The sequence below is a fragment of the Nematostella vectensis genome, chromosome 5 (genome assembly GCF_932526225.1).
Source record: "Nematostella vectensis chromosome 5, jaNemVect1.1, whole genome shotgun sequence".
Classification (NCBI taxonomy): Eukaryota; Metazoa; Cnidaria; class Anthozoa; order Actiniaria; family Edwardsiidae; genus Nematostella; species Nematostella vectensis.
In genome coordinates, this window is record NC_064038.1 from 14625677 (window position 1) to 14646150 (window position 20474).

Below are 20474 nucleotides of genomic sequence, written 5' to 3' on the forward strand. Positions count from 1 at the left end.
ATATATTATTAGTGAAACTAGTTCTATGACAACAATATATGACACCTGTGACGTCATTGATTGGCATTGTACCTTTTTATTAAAATATGGCATAAGTTTGCAACTGGACTCTTTATTAAAGTAATAACTTAAATATCTTTCCCAAAAATGCTTTTCTACTTTTTATTTAAACTAGAGGAATATAAAAGGTTTTTGTCAAATTTAGATGTCAGTTTTAAAAAATAGCGATTTTAGCTAATTATGTGACATCAGCATCCGCCATTTTGGATCCGACATCTTGAATCCGCCATCTTGGATTTAATTAAAGTTATTAATTTTAATCAATAAAAACTGTTTGTCAAAAGATGAAGCTTTTTGACAATATTTAATCTTCGTTTCAGGTTGTATTAATGATTTCGGGTAGATGTGAATGTTTTTAGCTATTTCTACAAGCACTATTTCGAGAAGGTAAAAAATTGACAAAAAGCCACCACCTCTCCCTCCCTAAAATAGAGATGTAAATCTTTTATTGTGTTTTTTCAAAACTTGGTATAAAACATTTTTATGACACGGATTTACGTTGAGCACATCGTATTAATAATTGATCTTAACGACCTAAAGTGTTTTGCCAAATTTTCATGAAACCTATGTTTCAAAACTCAGTTGCTATGGTTACCAGGGTAAACATATCAAAATTTAGTTTACACCAAACTGATCTCAGATGAATTCTAGGAAAAGTAATCAAATTTCAATGCTCTAGCCCTACTAGTTAAAAAATTATTACAGATCAATGTTGCTGGGGGCCTCAAAAGCCCCCCCCCTCCCGGTCTGAATAGGGTTAAAAGCAGTTAATATTGAAAATATCTATAATATGTATTGTTTGAATTGGTATAAAGTGTCCTATAATTCTTTTTCTATTGTTTCACCTATACTTGTTTCGATTTTTTAAAAGAATATTGGCTTGTGATATTGGAGGATTCAGTTTGCTAGATACTACATATTTGTATATTATTCTCGACGTTTTTCCCCATTTCATAATATTTACCTCCCAGACGAATACGTGTCCTCTTTTCTGTTGCTGTTTTATACGTGGGATCTAGGGAAAATAACACAAAATAGTGTATCTTAATGGGGTTTTAACATAAATGCATGAAAATTGTCAAGTGAGTTTATCCTTTGAAACAGCAACTAAATATGTAAGGGACTAAAAGGCGGCCATTTTTTTTATCAAAATCATAGGACATTGTCTTAAAGTATTAGTAACCTGTATAACGCTGCAACTTGAAAATTGGAAAAAAGTTTAAAAACATAAAAGGAGGCAATTTTGTTTTTTTCTTTTAAAAAAGAATGATTTTACAAAGTTTATTCTAAACTTATTCTAACTAAGACTTATGCCCAAAACCCTTGAAAATATACTATTTTATGTACTTTAGCCGTATGATCTCGAAAGCAATGCCTGAGATCACTAGTCTCCTTTGCAGCCGCTTGTGTTGGAAACACGCAAATTTCCCCACCACCAAGCGGCTGCCTTAAGCCTACATACATTCCTTTACTCTTGTTTTCGGTTTGTGTGGGTGGCTCAAATCCAATCGCCGATGCGGTATTGTTACCAATAAACCGATCATGACACACCATTTTTAGGTGATGATTTTTTCACAGGAAAACTCATGAAGCAAAACAGGGCAGCTTTCGTAGCTTCCTTCGTAGCATTTATTTGCTTTCTATGGATGAATCGAGCATAATGTTTATCCTAACCGACGTCCGTAAATCTACCTGATATATAACTGTCTTCGGTCAAACTAGATGTCAACAACTATTTGGAGGACTGCGAATTGTTGGTTTGCAGGCAATGATTCGACTAGCTTACGAAATATCAAAATTCGGCCGAGAAGCTCGTTAAAATATGGCAATAACTCCTCCTAACGATCAACCAGGGGCACAAGCCTACGAAAAGTACAGGCATCGATCGAGCAAAAGCCGCAAAATGTCTTTCTGGCAGCACCTCTATTGATGCAACAGCAAAACACCTCATCATCGCAAACGAAGAATGTTTTTCATTCCACCCCTATCTCGTCTACTAAGGAGCAAGATGCATACGTGAACCTTAGTAGGTCTCTCAATTGTGCAACGGGCTTTCCTTGCTTATGCAGCGACTAGAGACAAAATGCGACAACAGCAAATGCCAGTGAATCTATAGTACAACTTTATAAGCACTAGCTAACGGTGTACCATCACGAAAAGCTACCATGAACTGTTCGACTTCGCGACTGTAGCAAATGGTTTACTTCAAATAAGTAGCGAATTTGATGCATAATTTCTAATGGAAACGCGCCGGTTTTGATAAGGAAGCTATTTACCAAAACAAAAGATGTCCATTTCTACAGCATTAGATTGGCAAGTAGCGGAAAATCTTGAATCAATCCCTCAACATTTGAAGTTCAAAAGCTTTCATTTTTAAAATCAGGCTGCCCTATAATAGACTACCGAAGAGAAGTGATAGTAAGAACAATTTCAAACAGCAATTAAGAGAGTCACTGAAACATGTTACAAAATACTAATAACTTGATGATTATATTTGTGTCGATGAAAAAATATCGAGAATTCCAAAAACTTGAGAATGCAAAAAACCCGTTAATATTGAAGATGAAACATAAGTAAAAATAGAGACGTATCAAGATAAAAAAATATTATCTTTCCCACAAAAATATTAAAGAGCAAGATAGTTTTAGAACATTTCCTTGGTACTAGAACAAGATAGCTCAAGAACATTTCCTTGGCACTAGAGCAAGATAGTCGTACATGTCCTTGGTATTTGAGCAAGATAGCTTGAAAACATGTCCTTGGTACTTAGAGCAAGATCGCTTTTGGACATTTTCATTGAAACTAGGGCAAGATAGCTTTAACATCCAGCCTACCATGTATATAATCAAAAGAAGTACTTCGTTGTGTTTAAAAGAAATCATGCATTTCCCATATGCTGTTCAAGTCCGCTCCCTTCGAAATACATGGGTGCAGTAGACAAGTTAGAAAATGAACATATATGGCCAACATCATATAGTAAAACAATAATCAAAGGTATCAAAAACATTTTGCCATAAAATTGAGTTTTTGTTGCGCTTGTAGCCATTTGTTCGCTGCTCAAATACAACAATAAAACTTCTATAAACATATGGTTATAAGGGACGGACTATTAGAAAACTTGATGAGGGGTGGTATGGTGATAGAAGAAAAACATTTACAATAAAAACAACGGTATATGTAGATGACAAACATTTGGTGTAATAGAAAAATACATCAAAACACCAAACACTTTGTGCTGATTTATGATGATTTGATGGAAATATTGCATTAACAAAGAAGCTGCAGTATCTTAAAGAGACTCTTTGGGTATTTGCAGCCCTTGTTATTTATTCTTTTGTTTGTTTGTCCGATATAAATAAGCTTTGCATTTCTTGGCTATCGGTGGCGCTCGCCGGCTCGTCAGATTGTGGAAGCACGGGTGGCCTAGTGTGTTAGCGCTTTGGCCTCTCACCGCTGTGGCCAAGGTTCGAATCTTTGGCTCAAACTGGGGATCTCTTTTGGGTTCCTGCCTTGATTCGAATTTGTGTCACAAGCTGGTTGAAGTTATTCTCCCGTGTTTCCAGTCCTCTCGGATAAGGACACTAAACCGGAGGTCCCGTCTCTTCAAGCTGCCCTACACTAACCTGAACCGAAGTGACCTAAAAGAAACACAGGGGACGCAATAAACCCTCTGGAAGTGACCCCCTTTCAGTGACAGTGCTTACTAACCGATTGCCATATGTTAGAAAACTGTATAATCAATAATATGCTACCGTCGATAAACAAAGATTGTTGATCGATTGATTGTTTTTCTTCTTGTCTTTGGGTTGAAAAGAACCGCGACGCCTTTTTTTGCGCTATTGTTTTCGGTGTGACTGAAGAACGCATTACCCCCAACCCCCATTCAGCAGACCAAGTGTTTGCAATTGCGAAAAAAGACCCTGTTGACAAACATAATCCACTTCATAATCCGAGTCCCACACCCCTAACAGCGCAACTCATAACTCCCCTTACAAAGTTTTTTCGAAATCCCTTCTATCGACTTTTATGCATCAAGTGACTTAATCATACCGTGAAGTGTCATGATTGGCACCATCTGGGATACAGTATATTTTCAATCTATTGCCTTTTTGGATTTGAGCATCTTCATATAAGGGAGGCTATACACTCTACTTCACCCTCGGCTGTATGTCGGCGATATGCATTAACTATCCGCTATGACGCTTTCACGGTCTGCACCAATGGTAGCTCGTCAACCATGCAATGCCAGCCTTGAAACTTAATTTTTCTTTGAGCAACATGTTTGCTTTTTACTTCACACTCGTCTGTATCTTGGAATTAAAGAATTTGTTAACTATCTGCTATGGCGCTATAACGATGTGCATCAATCGTACACGTCGCCTTTCTAGCTCGTCAACCATGTAATGCCAGACTAAAAACTCAAGTTTTCTATGAACAAAATTCTATTTTTCAAACAGGATATTACCAAACCCAAATCACATTTACTGCTACGAATCAATATGTGTTGTCCTTTTTTCGTTTTCGCTTTATACGCTTGTTGTATAAATGAGAGAATAATTGAAATATCCTGAAAAAGATTAGATCGTCTATAATTTATCACACAAAAATTCGATCTTTTAGACAACTCTAAACAAAATAATCAAGGAACGCGGAAGCAAATATCATCTTGAAAAAAAGTAGAAAAAAACATCGTTTGGCGAAAAAAAAGAATCGCCTACTGCTGAATTCAAACACATTCAGTCATGTAGCCTTACTAGCTAGGCATTGTTCTTCTAACTTAAATTTTGTTCATGAATCCACTAATTTGATGAGCGTCACTTTAACATCACTTGATGTCAGCCTCAATAAAAGTGTTTCTTGTTATTATTAATATTTAACAGCTCACTGACTCCAATATACCCTCACTTTATTGTTTTCGTCATTGGAAATAACAAAATCTTACCTGAAAAAGCTTAGATTACATTGAACTAAGATTCTTCATCGGTGGCCATCTGTCTTTTATCTTTTATATCTTATTCGTAAAACTTTGCAGACATACTTCTTTTTAAAAAATCATTAAGAATTAATCATTTGAGAATATATGAATATTTTTCTAGGGATTAACTGCAATTCCAACCATTGTTATTCTACTACAATTTTTCATATGTTTTGAAGAACACACTTTCACAAACCTTGTTCTTTCTTCAGGCGTCTACAAGTTTGAAATGTATTCATATAAAAATGCCTCGATTTATTTAGAACAGTATTTTATTTGTTCACATAGATTTTTGTATGGTAGTGCGCATTATTTCCTAGTGAATTTTTGCTTAATTTGTACCACAAAAGAGCTTCGTTTGTCGAGATTCCCTTTAAAACAAAAAAAAAAACTTAAAGGAAATAAGCAATCGTACTTCATCAGAATTAAACATATCTATAGTTTTAAAAATCAGTTTCTTTGAAGCTCTTACTAACATAATGTTTCAGTGATGTTTTCTGCTCTTTGTCGCCTCGGGCTGTTGATTACACACAGTTCAGTGCGAATGAGCAAATCGACGAGCATTTAATTACATAAATAAGAAAGAATGTCCCTAATAGAGGCAATTAATGTCACCTTGAGGATTAAAGGCAGACACCGCATATCGCCTCCCTGACACAACCGACATCCAATCGGCTACTTCGGATTGGTTTTTTTTTGGCAAAAAACTGGACCTTTTGTTAATTTCATCAACTGTGAATAATTTTTTCATGCCAATGTGTGTACCAGTTTTTGAACATCCCTTATATCGACCGAAAAGGAATTAAGTGAGTTCCTCATATCGTGAGGAGCTCACCTAGGAAAAGGATACAGTACATTTTCAACTTATTGGATTTGATCATTTTTATATGAGGTTGGAAACGCAATTACTAACAAAATCAATAGGATCGCTATTCGGGTGGATTTTGTAATTCAAGTTACGTCTAGCTATACCGTCTACTACATCCTTTCCTGTATCTAGGTGGCTAGCTTGTCAGCTTTAGATTATAGATTTTGTTAACCATCCGCTAGGACGCTTTTACGATCTTCATCAATCGTACCCGCCTTTAGAGCTGGTCAACAACGCAATACCAGACTGCCGAATAAAACCGCAGTCATGTAGTCTAACTAGCTAGGCATTATTCTTTTAATTTTAGATTTATTTAATTTCATTAATCAACTGATTTGATGAGGGCCAATAGCATTTTATCCCCTAATAATCGATGTTTGCCTCAATAAAAATATTTATTAAAATTATTAATATTTTACAGCTTACTAACTTACTCGCTGTTATTAAAATAGAGTCACCAAAACTTTTTATGTCGAAACGAATATATAATAGGATATCTTAGAAAAAGGATTTTTTTTTGTATCAACAATTCTAGTCTGATATATGACCCTAGTCAGATAAAGGATCTTTGTAGCTGAGAAATCACCGAGCATGTTTGCTGAATGATGTTTTGCTTTTGAGAAGGTAAGTTAGGGAAAGTTCATTTATTATCCCGAGGGAAGGAGGGTGAGGATTCCGATAAACGAAAGGGATAAAATTAGTTGCCCCCCCACACCCCCTGCAGGAGGAGCAAAATTTTTCATGCCCTATTTTCCCCTATATTTTCGGTGCCCCTCTCCCCTCCCCCAGGAAACCGAAGAAAGAAAGAAACGCACACGATTATGTCAAGGTAACGTAAGCAAGAGATGGTCGGAAAGTGAAAGGAAAAAAGCTGGTCGGAATGTGGAAGGAAAAAAATTCGCTGAAAACATTAATTATGAAAAAGTGAATTTCTCAAAGGTGCGACTGAATCCATGTTGATGTTATATATGACGCAAAAGAAGCAAAAAGGCTTTTCCTTCTTCCCCTTGCCAGAAAAGCGAAGCATGAGAAAGAAAAGACATAGAGGAAGGCACCAAATCAGATAATATGTGTAAGCAAGGATGTTGATGACAAAAAATGAGCAGTTCTGGCACTAGAACGTTTTGTTAATAATTTTGAATATGGAACATAAGCACTTTATAAATACCATATAGCAGAAATCATGAAAAAAATGTATATGGGGTGTATACAGGTTTGCATTGCATAGATAACACGGGGCTTAATACGTATCCTGGACTCCTGGATTATACATGCCAAATAACTGCCGAGACTCGTTGAACCAAGAAGCATCGATTTATTTAGAAAAGTATTTTATTTGTTCACATAGATTTTTGTATGGTAGAGCGCATTATTTCCTAGAGAATTTTTGCTTAATTTGTACCACAAAAGAGCTTCGTGTGTCGAAATTCCCTTAAACCCCCCCAAAAAAAAAACTTAAAGGAAATAAGCAATCGTACTTTATCAGAATTAAACATATCTATCGTTTTAAAAATCAGTTTCTTTGAAGCTCTTACTTACATAATGTTTCAGTGATGTTTTCTGCTCTTTGTCGCCTCGGGCTGTTGATTACACACAGTTCAGTGCGAATGAGCAAATCGACGAGCATTTAATTACATAAATAAGAAAGAATGTCCCTAATAGAGGCAATTAATGTCACCTTGAGGATTAAAGGCAGACACCGCATATCGCCTCCCTGCTCCAACCGACATCCAATCGGCTACTTCGGATTGTGTTTTTTTTTTTTTTTTTTTGGCAAAAAACTGGACCTTTTGTTAATTTAATCAACTGTGAATATTTTTTTCATGCCAATGGGTGTACCAGTTTTTGAACATCCCTTATATCGACCGAAAAGGAATTAAGTGAGTTCCTCATATCGTGAGGAGCTCACCTAGGAATGGGATACAGTACATTTTCAACTTATTGGATTTGAGCATCTTTATATGAGGTTGGAAACGCAATTACTAACAAAATCAATAGGATCGCTATTCGGGTGGATTTTGTAATTCAAAGTTACTCTTCCACAGTTGAAATCGTCTAGCTATACCGTCTACTACATCCTTTCCTGTATCTAGGTGGCTAGCTTGTCAGCTTTGGATTATAAATTTTGTTAACCATTCGCTTGGACGCTTTTACAATCTTCATCAATCGTACCCGCCTTTAGAGCTGGTCAACAACGCAATACCAGACTGCCGAATTAAACCGCAGTCATGTAGTCTAACTAGCTAGGCATTATTCTTATAACTTTAGATTTATTTAATTTCATTAATCAACTGATTTGATGAGGGCCAATAGTATTTTATCCCCTAAAAATCGATGTTTGCCTCAATAAAAATGTTTATTAAAATTATTAATATTTTACAGCTTACTAACATGCTCGCTGTTATTAAAATAGAGTTATCAAAACATTTTATGTCGAAACGAATATATAATAGGATATCTTAGCAAATAGATTTTTTTTGTATCACCAATACTAGACTGATATATGACCCTAGTCAGATAAAGGATCTTTGTAGCTGAGAAATCACCGAGCATGTTTGCTGAATGATGTTTTGCTTTTGAGAAGGTAAGTTAGGGAAAGTTCATTTATTATCCCGAGGGAAGGTGGGTAAAGATTCGGTAAACGAAAGGGATAAAATTAGTTGCCCCTCCCACCCCCTGCAGGAGGAGCAAAATTTTTCATGCCCTATTTTCATCTATATATTCGGTTCCCCTTTCCCCTTCCCATAGGAAACCGAAGAAAGAAAGAAACGCACACGATTATGTCAAGTTAACGCAAGCAAGAGATGGTCGGAAAGTGAAAGGAAAAAAGCTGGTCGGAATGTGGAAGGAAAAAAATTCGCTGAAAACATTAATTATGAAAAAGTGAATTTCTCAAAGGTGCGACTGAATCCATGTTGATGTTATATATGACGCAAAAGAAGCAAAAAGCTTGTCCTTCTTCTCCTTGCCAGAAAAGCGAAGCATGAGAAAGAAAAGACATAGAGGAAAGCACCAAATCAGATATGTGTAAGCAAGGGTGTTGATGACGAAAAATTAGCAGTTCGGGCATTAGAACGTTTTGTTAATAATTTTGAATATGGAACATAAGCACTTTATAAATATCATATAGCGGAAATCATGAAAAAAAAGTGTATATAGTGTGTATAAAGGTTTGCATTGCATAGATAAAACGGGCTTTTACGTTTTAAAATACGTATCCTGTACTCCTGGATTATACATGCCAAAAAACTGCAGAGACTCGTTGAAACAAGAAGTCTGATTTGACACTTAGAAAAATAACATAGAAAAGAGAACACCCAAAGAAATCAGTGACTTTTGGCGCCCCCCTTTAGATCTAGGATATTTCTATAGCCCCCCCCCCCCCCCCCCCCCCAAGTATCACCCCCTCTCCCGGGATAATAAATGATGAATAGCATGAGTTCGTGCTTAACGAAGCTCGGCAAAATTAGTTGATTTTATTTTGCCCTGAGCCGGTTAAGTTCTAGCTGTCTTGAAGATTTTGACTCGCGGAAAGATGCCGAGTCAGCACTACAAGTCCCACAGGGAGCCCACTCAACTCAGCGCATTGTTTATTATAGCATGTGCTTTAACTTCGCTTATGAATATCAATAAGGTCACGAAGTTATCAATAAAACTCCTTCCAAATACATATGTCTTATACTTTATTGTGTCCATAAATGTTTGGAACACTTGTTTTACACCCCTGCGTCAAATTCTTTCAAGTGTTCCAAACATGAATGGACACAATATAGTATAAGACAATGCATTTGGAAGGAGTTTTATTGATAACTTCGTGACCTAATTGATATTCATAAGTAGTAAAGGTAGTCTATATACCGGGTGTATTCCAGTCCCCCGGCCGTGAGGTGGTGGCGCGTTCTGATTGGTTTTTGAAAATGGCGTGCTGTGATTGGTCCGAATATATCGGGTGTAAGTGACGTCACAGATGGACTTTGGCCTTTTGCCTTAGGACTTTGGAGTTGGGAGGGGGTGGGTGGTGATTGGTGGGGATATATCGGGCGGAAGTGACGTTAACAGTCCAAACCATATTTAGAGCAAAACCATATTTATTAAAGAAACAACATGGATACAAAGTTCCATAAAAAGTACGTTATTTATTAAGTATCTATAGTAGTGTTCTTAGTGTTCCCATTGAATGTTGGAAAAGTCAATGGCAGGTACTTCGAGTACGCGTTGACCTTCAACGTGGATGGTAAACCTTAGTTCATTACGACTTGGTGAAGGTGTTGGGTTACCTGTTGTAGCAGTCTTCTCTTGGGGTAGTGTTGGGTTACCTGTGGTGGTAGTGGTCTGATCTTGGGAGGGTTGTGGTGGTGGTGATGGGTTACTCCTGTTAGCTTCGGCAGCTTATACTAAAGTGTATAGTTCTTCCCTATGATCCAACATGAACCGGAAGTTGGCAAAGGATTGTAGTGAACCAAAGACACGTGGCGCCATTGAGGTCGTTTGCATACCGTTTAATCTTCGTAGGGTCATTCTTCGAACGATGTTCAGGACACGTTCGGAGATGTTGATAGAGAGGGGATTGCTATTTACTTGTGGGAGCGCTTGTTCTAGTCTATGCATTAGAACTCTGTAGCATTCATCGAGAGACCGTTCTAGGGGTGGTGCTGGGGGAATGACTTCGATGACTGGTAGAGGGGGTGGTGTGGGTGCGTCTCGATTGATTTCTTCTTCTTCATCGATTTCTTCCTCAAGGTCGGAGATCATGCTCGTATCGCTATCGTCACTTACGTAGTCATTGTTGTTGATGTTTAGGTGATAAGCATGATGATTAGGATTCCAGGCGAGTGGTCTCGTTCGTAGTCATCTCGTAGTGGGTGTCCTACGGGGGGTGGTGGTGGGGGGTTGTCGTTATCGAGTGGTTGTCGAGTTCCCAGTCCCAGTTTCCGTTATCGTAGTAGTACCAGGCCAGGCATGCTCGTCGATGGGCCTGCACGTAGTCTAGTGGGGGAGGCGTGTTTCGAGGATGAGTGAGCGATTCTCGAAGATTGTGCATGTACCTGTTGCATCGATCGCACATCACCCCAATGTAGAAGGGGTCCTTGTGGTTGGCGGGGTAAATTTTCATGAATTTTTTGTAGCGGTTTATGGCCGATTGAGCCTTTCGTTTTTCTTCGAGGACACTTTGGCCAGCGGGGTGATTTTTGTTCTTGGAGGTGAAATCACTGGCTATCCACAGGACCACTTCTTGGCTCCATGGGAAGTATTCATCACGACAGTGTGGACAGGATTCCTGTGGTGTTTGTTGAGCGTGTATCCATTTCCACAAACAGGGGAAATGATAGGGTTGCTTACAGCAGGGGAGTAGTTCAATCAGTTCGTCATTTCCTTCACAACAGATCATACAATTCATATGGTCATCCATTATGATGAGAGTGTGTGAGCTGGCGTTCTCTATTTTATACTTTTCTAAAAGGATGACGTCATGGTAAGGAGCGCTTTCTAATGGTAGAAAATTCGCGGGCTTTCTTGAAGCTGTTCTCTGATTGGTTTAAATGTTTTCGCGCCATGATGGTGGTCTGTTATTGCTTCTTACCGATTCTAGGTTTTTGATTGGTTCCTAGCAAGGTCTGAGAGTGTATAAATAGCGAGGTTTCGCTTTTGTTTTTTCTATAGTGCTCGTCCACCGATGTGGAAGCAAGCCCTTGTTTCTTTTACCCGAGGGTGCTCGTTTGGATTTGTTTTTTTTTTCGTGAGTGTACGCATCTCCCTTTACCTGATATGTTGGGAAGTGTCGGAATGGCTGGGATAAATTATACCAAAAAGGAAGGAGGAGGAGAAGGAATGAACCATACTGCTGCTGCTGATGATGATGATGAGCTTCATACCATCACGGGTATTCTTGATCTTGACGGCTTTACAGTGAATAGGGAGTTTCGGTGCAAGGAAGCAGCGTTTTGCCATCACGGTAATGAAGTGGTTGGCAAACATTTTTCGTTCCCCATCGCATTCAATGAACTCTTGGTGAATGACCAGAGATGTGCTCGGTATAACGAGCACATCTCTGGTCAGCATATCATGAAAATGAACTTTGAGCGTTCGGCACACGGAACTGAATCGTGTCGTCCAGGAGTGGTATGGCATGTATGGCCAAGGTGGAATCGTGGCGTACAAGGGTGGATCCTATGAGCACAAGGTGTTGCAAGAGCTCGGTATTCCCTACGTTAATCTGGAACTGTATGATTGCCCAAAATACGATGCATTATGGGAGTATTATGACTCTATTTAAACTCATATGAACTTTTTTGGGACAATATTGCAGTGACTTGTGGGTATCACTTTTATCAGCCTGAACAAAGCCCCGTGCACTGCCCTAGAGCTGAAGCATTTGTATTTTCCAAGTGGTTAAAGGAGAAAAAAAAGTGTATAGTAGACCCCTTCTCTATCCACACCATTTTGAGGCTACTGTGTAAAAAAGAACATACGAACAGCACGTTTTTTTGTAAAAAAAACATTTTATTGCTATAAAATAGAGAATGATTCACATAACAACATATTGTGTTTTTTTTCCTTTTTAAAAAGGGTCCCCAATTATATTGTCCCAAAAAAAGCCTCCCTGGGTGCTCGTCTTGTGGCGGTGAGTAAATAGGTGGTAGTGTCGATCTCCTTGTGGGTGTTTGTAGTCGTCGTCGATTAAGTCTTGGTATGCGTGATGGCCTTGGTGTGTTGGTGGGAGGTGATGGAAGTAGAGGGGTCTTGTCTACTTTTGCTAGTGATGATGCTGAGCTTGGTGTTTTGGTGGTGAAGGAAGGTTAAGGGTCGGTTCCAACGAAGCTGAGGACCTTGTTCTGTTGGCTCCTCCATCGTCTTTGACTTTGTGCAACCATTTGAGGTATTGGTTTAACACCCAATTGTACTGACGTATTTTTGCGTCTAACGGTAACAAGGTGTTCTTCAAGATAGCTTTCATTTCTCCATCCAATCGTGCCATGATGCGGAATTGAGGGGCCGTGGTGACGTTTTTCTTGGTCATAATCATGTTGATCATGTATTCAGGGATCGTGGCCATGCGATGGGCTCCTCCTTTTTTGTGGCCACGGTAGTTGTTTTGGGCCAACTGAGAGGGTGAACTTTTACGTTGTCCCTATTTATAGCCTAGCTATAGTATTTGTCTGATGACTCTGTTCAACACGGCATTAAATAAAAAGGGGATGAGAAATCTACCACGTTGACTTGTGACGAAACGTTTTCGAGTAGTGTTGGGTATTCTCTTGTTGGCCAGGGTGCGTAGTCGTTGCTGGTGAGGCTTTAGATTTTTCTTTTGAGTCTGGGAAATGGGGAGGTTGCCTTTCAATAGGTTCTTGGCAATTTCCCCCAACGTGTTAATTTGCTCCGGTGTCGCATTTGCCAGGAGACGTTGTCGCGCTTTCCCTGTGGTATGCGCGAGCACTGCAAGGAAACGCACGTTCCTTTTCAGTCGGCTAGACATGACGAATGAGACTAGGTACGCAGAGTCTTTGTTATTCATATAGTTCACACCCATCGTGTTCTCCATGCTGGATTACTTTTGCCAACGAGGACCTGTCCCCCGCGTTGGTTTGTTCCATGACCAGACACACGACGGGTGGTGGCGCATTTGGTCTTGGTTTTGGTGTCACCGTTTTGTTCACGACTCTTGCGGGTTGTACACTTTTTAGTGGTTTTGGCTCCTCCTCTTGCACTACCACGGGAAGAGGCACGACTTGAGGTGGGTGTGGGTGGGGTACGGGTGCGACTTCCTGTACGACTTCTGGGTGTTGACGTTGGTGAAGGAGGAGCAATACTCCCCACGGAAGATATCATCCCTGGTGATAAAAGTGAGCTAATACTACTAATACTGCTACTTCCAGCAGGAGTACCAGCTACAGCTCTGAAGGCCTCAAGCAAATTGGTGCGCCGTGGTGCTGTTTTCTTTTTAGTGGTGATACGTCCCAGCTCGTCGCCGTTGAACCGAGATTCGTCGCCGCTTGGCGGGTCTGCCACTGCGTCGTCGCGAGATAGAGGATCGTGGTGTAAACGATGGTGGTGTACGTCCACTGGACGAAAAAACGGATTTACACAACTTTGCCTATCGCGCAAATATGATGTAAATATCAGGCACTATATTTGGTGCCTGATTTACTTTGGTAGTAAACGTGTATACAAATTTTATATTTGCATGTTGTGCAAACGATTTTCAAAGATCAACTTTAAATAATTTGCTTGGATGGTAAATTTGTATGTAAATTTCATGTTTGTATTTTGTGCAAATAACATTTCAAAGATCAACTTTGACTGATTTGCTTGGATGGTAAATTTTTATGTAAATTTCATGTTTTTATTTTGTGCAAATACAGTTCAAAGATCAACTTTGAATAATTTGCTTGGGTTGTAAATTTGTATGTAAATTTCATGTTTGTATTTTGTGCAAATACAGTTCAAAGATCAAATTTAGATTTGCATGGATTTACACTCACTAGATTATCTTTACTTATATCTGCAAGGTGTGTTTTAATATCACTTAGTGTTTGACGGTGACAGTCGTGTGCGACAAATTGCTTTGTTGTCGCTTTTAGTAGGCCAAACATCTAAAATCATCATCAAGATACTAGTGAAAATCGTCGAGTTTTGTGTGTGTGTTTCTTATACGCGGGTTTGATGGAAAAAAGGCGAGAGCGACCAGATGGCGGTGTAATATATAGGTTATTTACCGGCTGGGAGGTCCGGCATCGGTCAGCATTTCCCAGACCTCTGTCACAGTTTTTCTCTATTCGGACCGACCTCAAGTCGGTAAATAACTTATTTATTTTGCCCTTAAAACATTGTTCGAAAATCCCGCAGTCAAGATATTTTAGTATCTTGCGTCACAGTCACGTGGTTTCTCTGTATGTCGCTTACATACTGTAAAACCACGTGACACTTGTATTCTACTCACAAGATGGCGTCCTCCATGAAGCTGGAGTCCAAATATTAGAGCAGAGAAAGCTGAATTGTAAGCATTGGCCATGTAATCTTACTACCACCGTTTTTTATCTTAATTATATAGACATACACAGAAAACAGACAAAATCGCTTCAAATGATTCATCAGAATTCATCACTCGAGGTCCCGAATGTAGTTTCCTATATTATAATTTTACGAGTTGTGTATATAAGCTTATTACCTAGCAAAATACTGGTGTCTATATTATAAATAATTATGACACTGGACGAAATAAAGAATTTAAGTGCATTTAAGACTTATCCGAAATGTACCTTAAATTTACTACTGTCTATATGTTGCATTTAAAGGCCACACTTAAAGTCAGTAGTAACTTTAAAAAAGAATTTAATTTACATTTAAGTGGGGCTCTTATAGGGCTCTTTAAGTAGATATTGATTGTTAACTTAAATTCCTTTAAATGTAGTATTGACTTTAGGTAACTTTCTTTGCCTTTATCGAAAACTTATAATCTTTAGCAGGAGATTAAGTGTCTTTCATTAGTTCTAAATTTCATCATATTCGTTGGACTTAGAAAATATTTTCCGTAGTTTAGAAGTTAATTTAGTTTCTAAACATAATATTTTTTGGCTAATATCAGGAACGTTTTATGAAACGCATATAAATAGCTTTAAGAATATTCGGTTTCTTGTTTAACCAAGTGATTTGTATTTTGGCAGAAAGAAAAAGCGATGAAAAATTGATATTCGCATTATTTTAGGATTACTTTGCCTTTAGCAGTAATAATAACAGCTTCACCGGCGGAGAGGAAGTCAGTCATATGCGAGAGGAAGTGACGCGCAAGCGTATCTATTGTTTTCCCTTCACGTGACTACCACGGCGGGCTATTCGCATAGCGTGTTTAGAAGTGTGACTTTGGTTCATCTAACTTCTCTCTAAATCCACGCCAAAAGATTCGCTATTTCTTTCAATGACATCAAATCGAATGGCAAAGCCTACCAATGAAAACATGTTGACCAAATAACCTTCAAGTTTGGAGGGAAAGCAGAGCTTTAAATGCGGGAAATCAGCGACTGCGTGCGTGAGGTGAGAATTCAACAGTGAAGACAGAACTCGCTGAAATTATCGCCGAAAGGGAGCCTCAGAGACTTTCAGGTAAGCCTAACTGATCGGAACCAGTTCTTGTTTATTCGTTTCTTGATTATTTTTTGTCTTTAAGGGCAACCTTTCGAGTTTAGGCGATCTTTTTCCTCTTTGAGTAGTGTCTATCATTCGATTCGAATCAGCGTTCCGCTGACGCTAAAGAGCCTTCGGTTCTATCTTATCTGGCCAGCGGAGAAATCTTATATTCTTCACATGAAGCGCTTGTTTTAATGAATTGTATTTTATACAAATCAATGTTTTTTTTAAGATTATGCTCGGTTGTTATTGAGCTAGTGCATTGCTTGGCATCTCTTTATTTTCTGGTAATCATTAAGAATAACTAATCACAGAACAATGCCAAAATAGTCAGCCTAGATTTCAAATACCAAATCAATTGTTGTTATAATTATTGTTGTTTTTTCCTGAGATAATGCTACCCCAGAAAAAAAAAAAACACAACAAATGCAACCAGATATAGAATGATGATTTTCAATGGTAAGAAAACAACTTTTTTACATTTTCAGCGGAAAATCCCTAAGAAATATTGCAATTTTAATTGTGTCTTTTTACTATAAGTTTTAGTTGTCCAGTATTTTATGCTTTGGTTCGAAAAAAGGATGACACTTAATTCAAAGTCAGTCAACATAATCAATATAAGCAATCAATATCAGGGGTTTCATTAGAAGGCAGGTACCAGCAGTTAACCGCCGCCGTCAACTTAAAACGCTGATCTCAGATCTAATAAAGTTTGCAAATGAAGCATGATTCGTCCACAGTGAGTATGACCATTCATCTCAGCAGACAACCTTTTTCGAAAGCTTATTCTGGACCCTGGATATTGTTAAGAAACCAAACTGTTTAGATTGAAGGCAAAATCGTCTGCTTCCTCACAGGTCTTTCGCTACTAACCTTGACTCATGACCAGAGGCACACATCCACCATACACCTATACATATGCCCATGATGAAACCCATTTAATCAATGATCCATTATACTCCCCACCAGTTCAAATTAGTACTGCAACCACCCCTATGGAAAAATCCTGCATCTGCCCCTGATGACAAATTCCCTTTTTTTTCTTTTGCAGCTGCAATGCATGTCCATTTCAGAACTAAAAAGAGGGAGCATGTCACAAAAGCAAATGACAGTTATGATGCCACCTTAAACAGGCAGAGAAAGCGCAGCCGGCTTAACACAGTGAGTATGACTAAAACTAATGATTGATGTGATAGCTATGGCATAAATAATTATGAAGACCTTAATCCTCTAAGATGTTGGTCTCCTATCCCATTGCCAGACTATTGCTAGATATTTCTACCAATTATCAAATCCAAATCCCCCCCCCCCCGAGGAACCCTAGTCTATGTAAATGGGTGGTATTCATCGGACTTTGAAACAAAAACTACTAATAATCAGTGTTTAATAGTGTCTACTAGTAAAGAGTGAAAAGGAAAATACAATAAAAATTACCTTCATTGTGTATAGCAGTAGGTATTTGGTTAGTATCTATTTCACAGTCACATGAAAACAAGGTACTCTTGTGATTCAGTTTATATAGTCAAGGTCCAAATCTCAATTTTTAATGCATGATTCAAAAAGGCAAGAATTCCCTGGACAACAACTCACAATATTCAGAAAATCAAATACATTTGTTTCTCTTCTCTTTTTGTAGAAAACAACGCTACGAAAAAAGACCTTGAGGGAAAGCTCCAGCATCAACGAGAAGAGAAAAGGGAAATACTTTGAAATCATTTCGCGGACTTTATGTCCTCGGAGCACACAGGGTCTGATGGAGAAAATGAGGGGTCTGACGAGGAAGCACCTAAACTGCTTTACAAGCATAAGCTTCCATGGAGGAGTAAGGAGGCCGATTCATTGATGGCCTACTTAGAAAAAAAAGTTAGAAAGGGCAGGGGCCAGAGAAGCACAAACATGATGTTCAGGAGAAAAGATGGTGCTAATTCGAAAAGAACTGCACCAATTGATGCTCCCGATTGGGCTGTGAAGCATCAGCTTTAGGTTGTCTACATGCAAGCTATTCTTTTCGAATTAGCACCATCTTCTCTATTTTGCTATGAATGATGGACTTGTGCGTTGGCACAAAAAATGTTATTGTTGAAGCATATAGTGATCCACTTTGATTTACAAATTCACAACGATTTTTATTACAACAAGTTCATGAGTATTCAGATTTATTATTGAACTATTTTCCTCGAAAAAACAGTAGATGAGGCTACAATTTATTATATAAAGGAGATGTGATTTATTTAGAATATTGAAAGAATATTATTAAAAAAACAATTACTTTGACCAAGAGCTGATAAAATAGTGTTTATAGTAATTTATTTATTTTGAAATATACACTTATTGGACCAAACCAAATGTATAAATACCGATTATATTTTACTGATAACAGAAAATACATGAAATAAAGGATTTCAGTAGATATGCTTGTTGGTCTCTCTGTATATATCTTAACATATTTTGTGGGAAGGGGCAGATGGGATCTATTGGTTTGTCCTAACTGCAAATTTAGAACAAATGTATTAATTGGTAACATTCGCACGCCGCGCAAAAGGCAAATTTGCTAAGATGCTTTTTGATGGGCAAATAATTTGCAAAAGTGACCCTTGCTGTAGTAGTAAATATAATGAATATACACTCTTTGCATCATGAGCAAATGCAAGCAAACATGACGAAAACATAACATTTGCTATCGTATTTACCGGTGCGTGAATAGAACTGCAAATCCGTTCTTTGCACTGTTTTTGATATATTAGCAAATATGAAGTAAAATCGGCCTTCACTTGGTTTGTCTTGGTGCCAAATATAAAGCAAATTCAATATTTGAATTTGAGTAAAGGCGAGTAAATATGGACTTTACCATAGTTGCAAAACATATTTACTATATCTGCAAATCCGTTTTTTCGTCTAGTGGTCGTTGTTGTCGAGGTGTACTCACGGGTGGAGTGGATGCCAAGGGAGACAGGACTGGTGATAGGGATGATGAGATCTCGAGGAGTACCCTGAGTTCGTCTCAGAGAATAGTGTCGATTGCTGAAGCTACAGAGGATGAGGAGGTGGAGGGTGTGGATGTGGAAGGGGAGCTAAGCCCTTCCGGTGGTGTGGGCGGAGAAAGACCATGGCGTCTACTCAATTTTGCTTCTGCTCTGTAACGTGCTCGCGTGCTCACGTGTGACACCGCCACGAGTACAGGGTGTACCTCGTGTGATACCACCACGGGTGCGTACTACTCCACGTGTTTCTCCTCTTGTCCTGGCCATCGTCAACTGAAATGGGGTGCTTTCCCTTCACCTCTATTTATGCGCTTTTGGGTACGCATCCATCACGTAATCTAACTGTCCTAGAAACGGTTGTTGTGCAAGCATGCGTACTCCCAATTGGTTCCTCGGGTCTTTGAACAACACAAAGTAATGGCCATTGGTCGAAGCTGTACTTGATTTTCCTCCAGGGAATAAAATCTGTGACAAAAATAGGGTTGTGATATCATGGTGATGAGATTCTTGGGTGAAAACTTTCACCACCCGGTCGATTTGATCCATTAGGTCGTCCATGATGAGCAAGCCTGGGCTATCGTGTTTTCCAAATAGGTCTGTGATGGAGTCGGGTAAACCATGATGGAATGCGACGCCCAGTTGACGTTGCATCGACTCAAATAAGGGTTGCCATTCCCCATAAAAATAGACGATTTTACGAAATATTTTGTCAAAGGCCCGAGTTGCTTGTTGCAACAAGGCATTGACCCCGGCGTTTTTTCCCGATTGACTATGGCCTACCACCATGACGGCACAGGGGCAACGAAATCGACAATCATCCATCCTGCTCGACACCTCTAGGGAAAATGATCTTGCCCACCCCGCCTCTTTCCTCTTATAAGTAGGAATGATGACAAGAACACACAGGTAGTCCAAAGAAATTTATTAGTAGTATTATTTTATTTATTAAGTTAGTCGTAATAACAATGATTCATAGTTAAGAGAGTACTAAAGAGTGCTGGGGTACAGCACACTGACGCCAAAGGCAATACGGTACAAGACGTTGTCAATCACGTAGTCGGTGTTGTGACAAGGCTCTCACGTGGAACGTGTCGTGTACAAACGTGCACACCACTTGATCGTTCCAATCGGGGTGAGTGCTAAACATGGAAGTAATGTCTTCCAAAGGTTTGTTACGAGTACGGTGCCACAAGAAAAAGAAACAGTACTGTCCACACACGGCAGATTTTAAAGCTTGGAGACGTTGTGGATTCGTCACGAGGCGTGGACGTAGGGCACAAAAATCTACCATGTTCTGTCCATACGCTTGTGGGGGGGAACCAAAACTATCCCACCATTCACATCGGTGTGAAGTAAATTAGACCGCTAACCAAAGGCTTCCCGGTTTGTTGCTAGGATCTACATTCGCTGCGCATCCGTTACCGTATTCAGGGATGAAGGTAGGTAGACGATCTGAGGGGAAAACCCC

At 38.9% G+C, this 20474-nt stretch overlaps 2 protein-coding genes across 3 annotated transcripts in view; one reads left to right on the forward strand and one right to left on the reverse strand.

Annotated features, from left to right (window-relative positions):
- The window catches only part of LOC116612520, a 68149-nt gene extending 66077 nt beyond the window's left edge, over positions 1-2072 (reverse strand). The window contains exon 1 of the mRNA XM_048727293.1: positions 1025-2072. The gene's annotated coding sequence lies outside the window, so the exon portion shown is untranslated. The remainder of the gene's footprint in view (positions 1-1024) is intronic.
- A 13291-nt stretch (positions 2073-15363) lies between these two features.
- On the forward strand, positions 15364-18435 carry LOC5504921. Of its 2 annotated transcripts, none has more exons than XM_001637507.3 (3): positions 15364-16484; positions 17077-17186; positions 17662-18435. In XM_001637507.3, the coding sequence occupies exons 1-3, from the start codon at positions 16469-16471 to the stop codon at positions 17866-17868; spliced, it is 333 nt and encodes a 110-aa protein (XP_001637557.2). In that variant the 5' UTR covers positions 15364-16468; the 3' UTR covers positions 17869-18435. The 2 variants fall into 2 exon arrangements, 1 of the variants encoding a protein (XP_001637557.2); XR_004293948.2 differs by having other exon boundaries at positions 15366-16001.
- The last annotated feature ends 2039 nt before the right edge of the window (positions 18436-20474 follow it).

What these genes read in the sequence shown, in the direction of transcription:
- LOC5504921 (XM_001637507.3), top strand. An exon ending in AGCGCAGCCGGCTTAACACA is followed by an intron (nt 17,187 to 17,661) that starts GTGAGTATGACT and finishes CTCTTTTTGTAG; the next exon opens with AAAACAACGCTACGAAAAAA.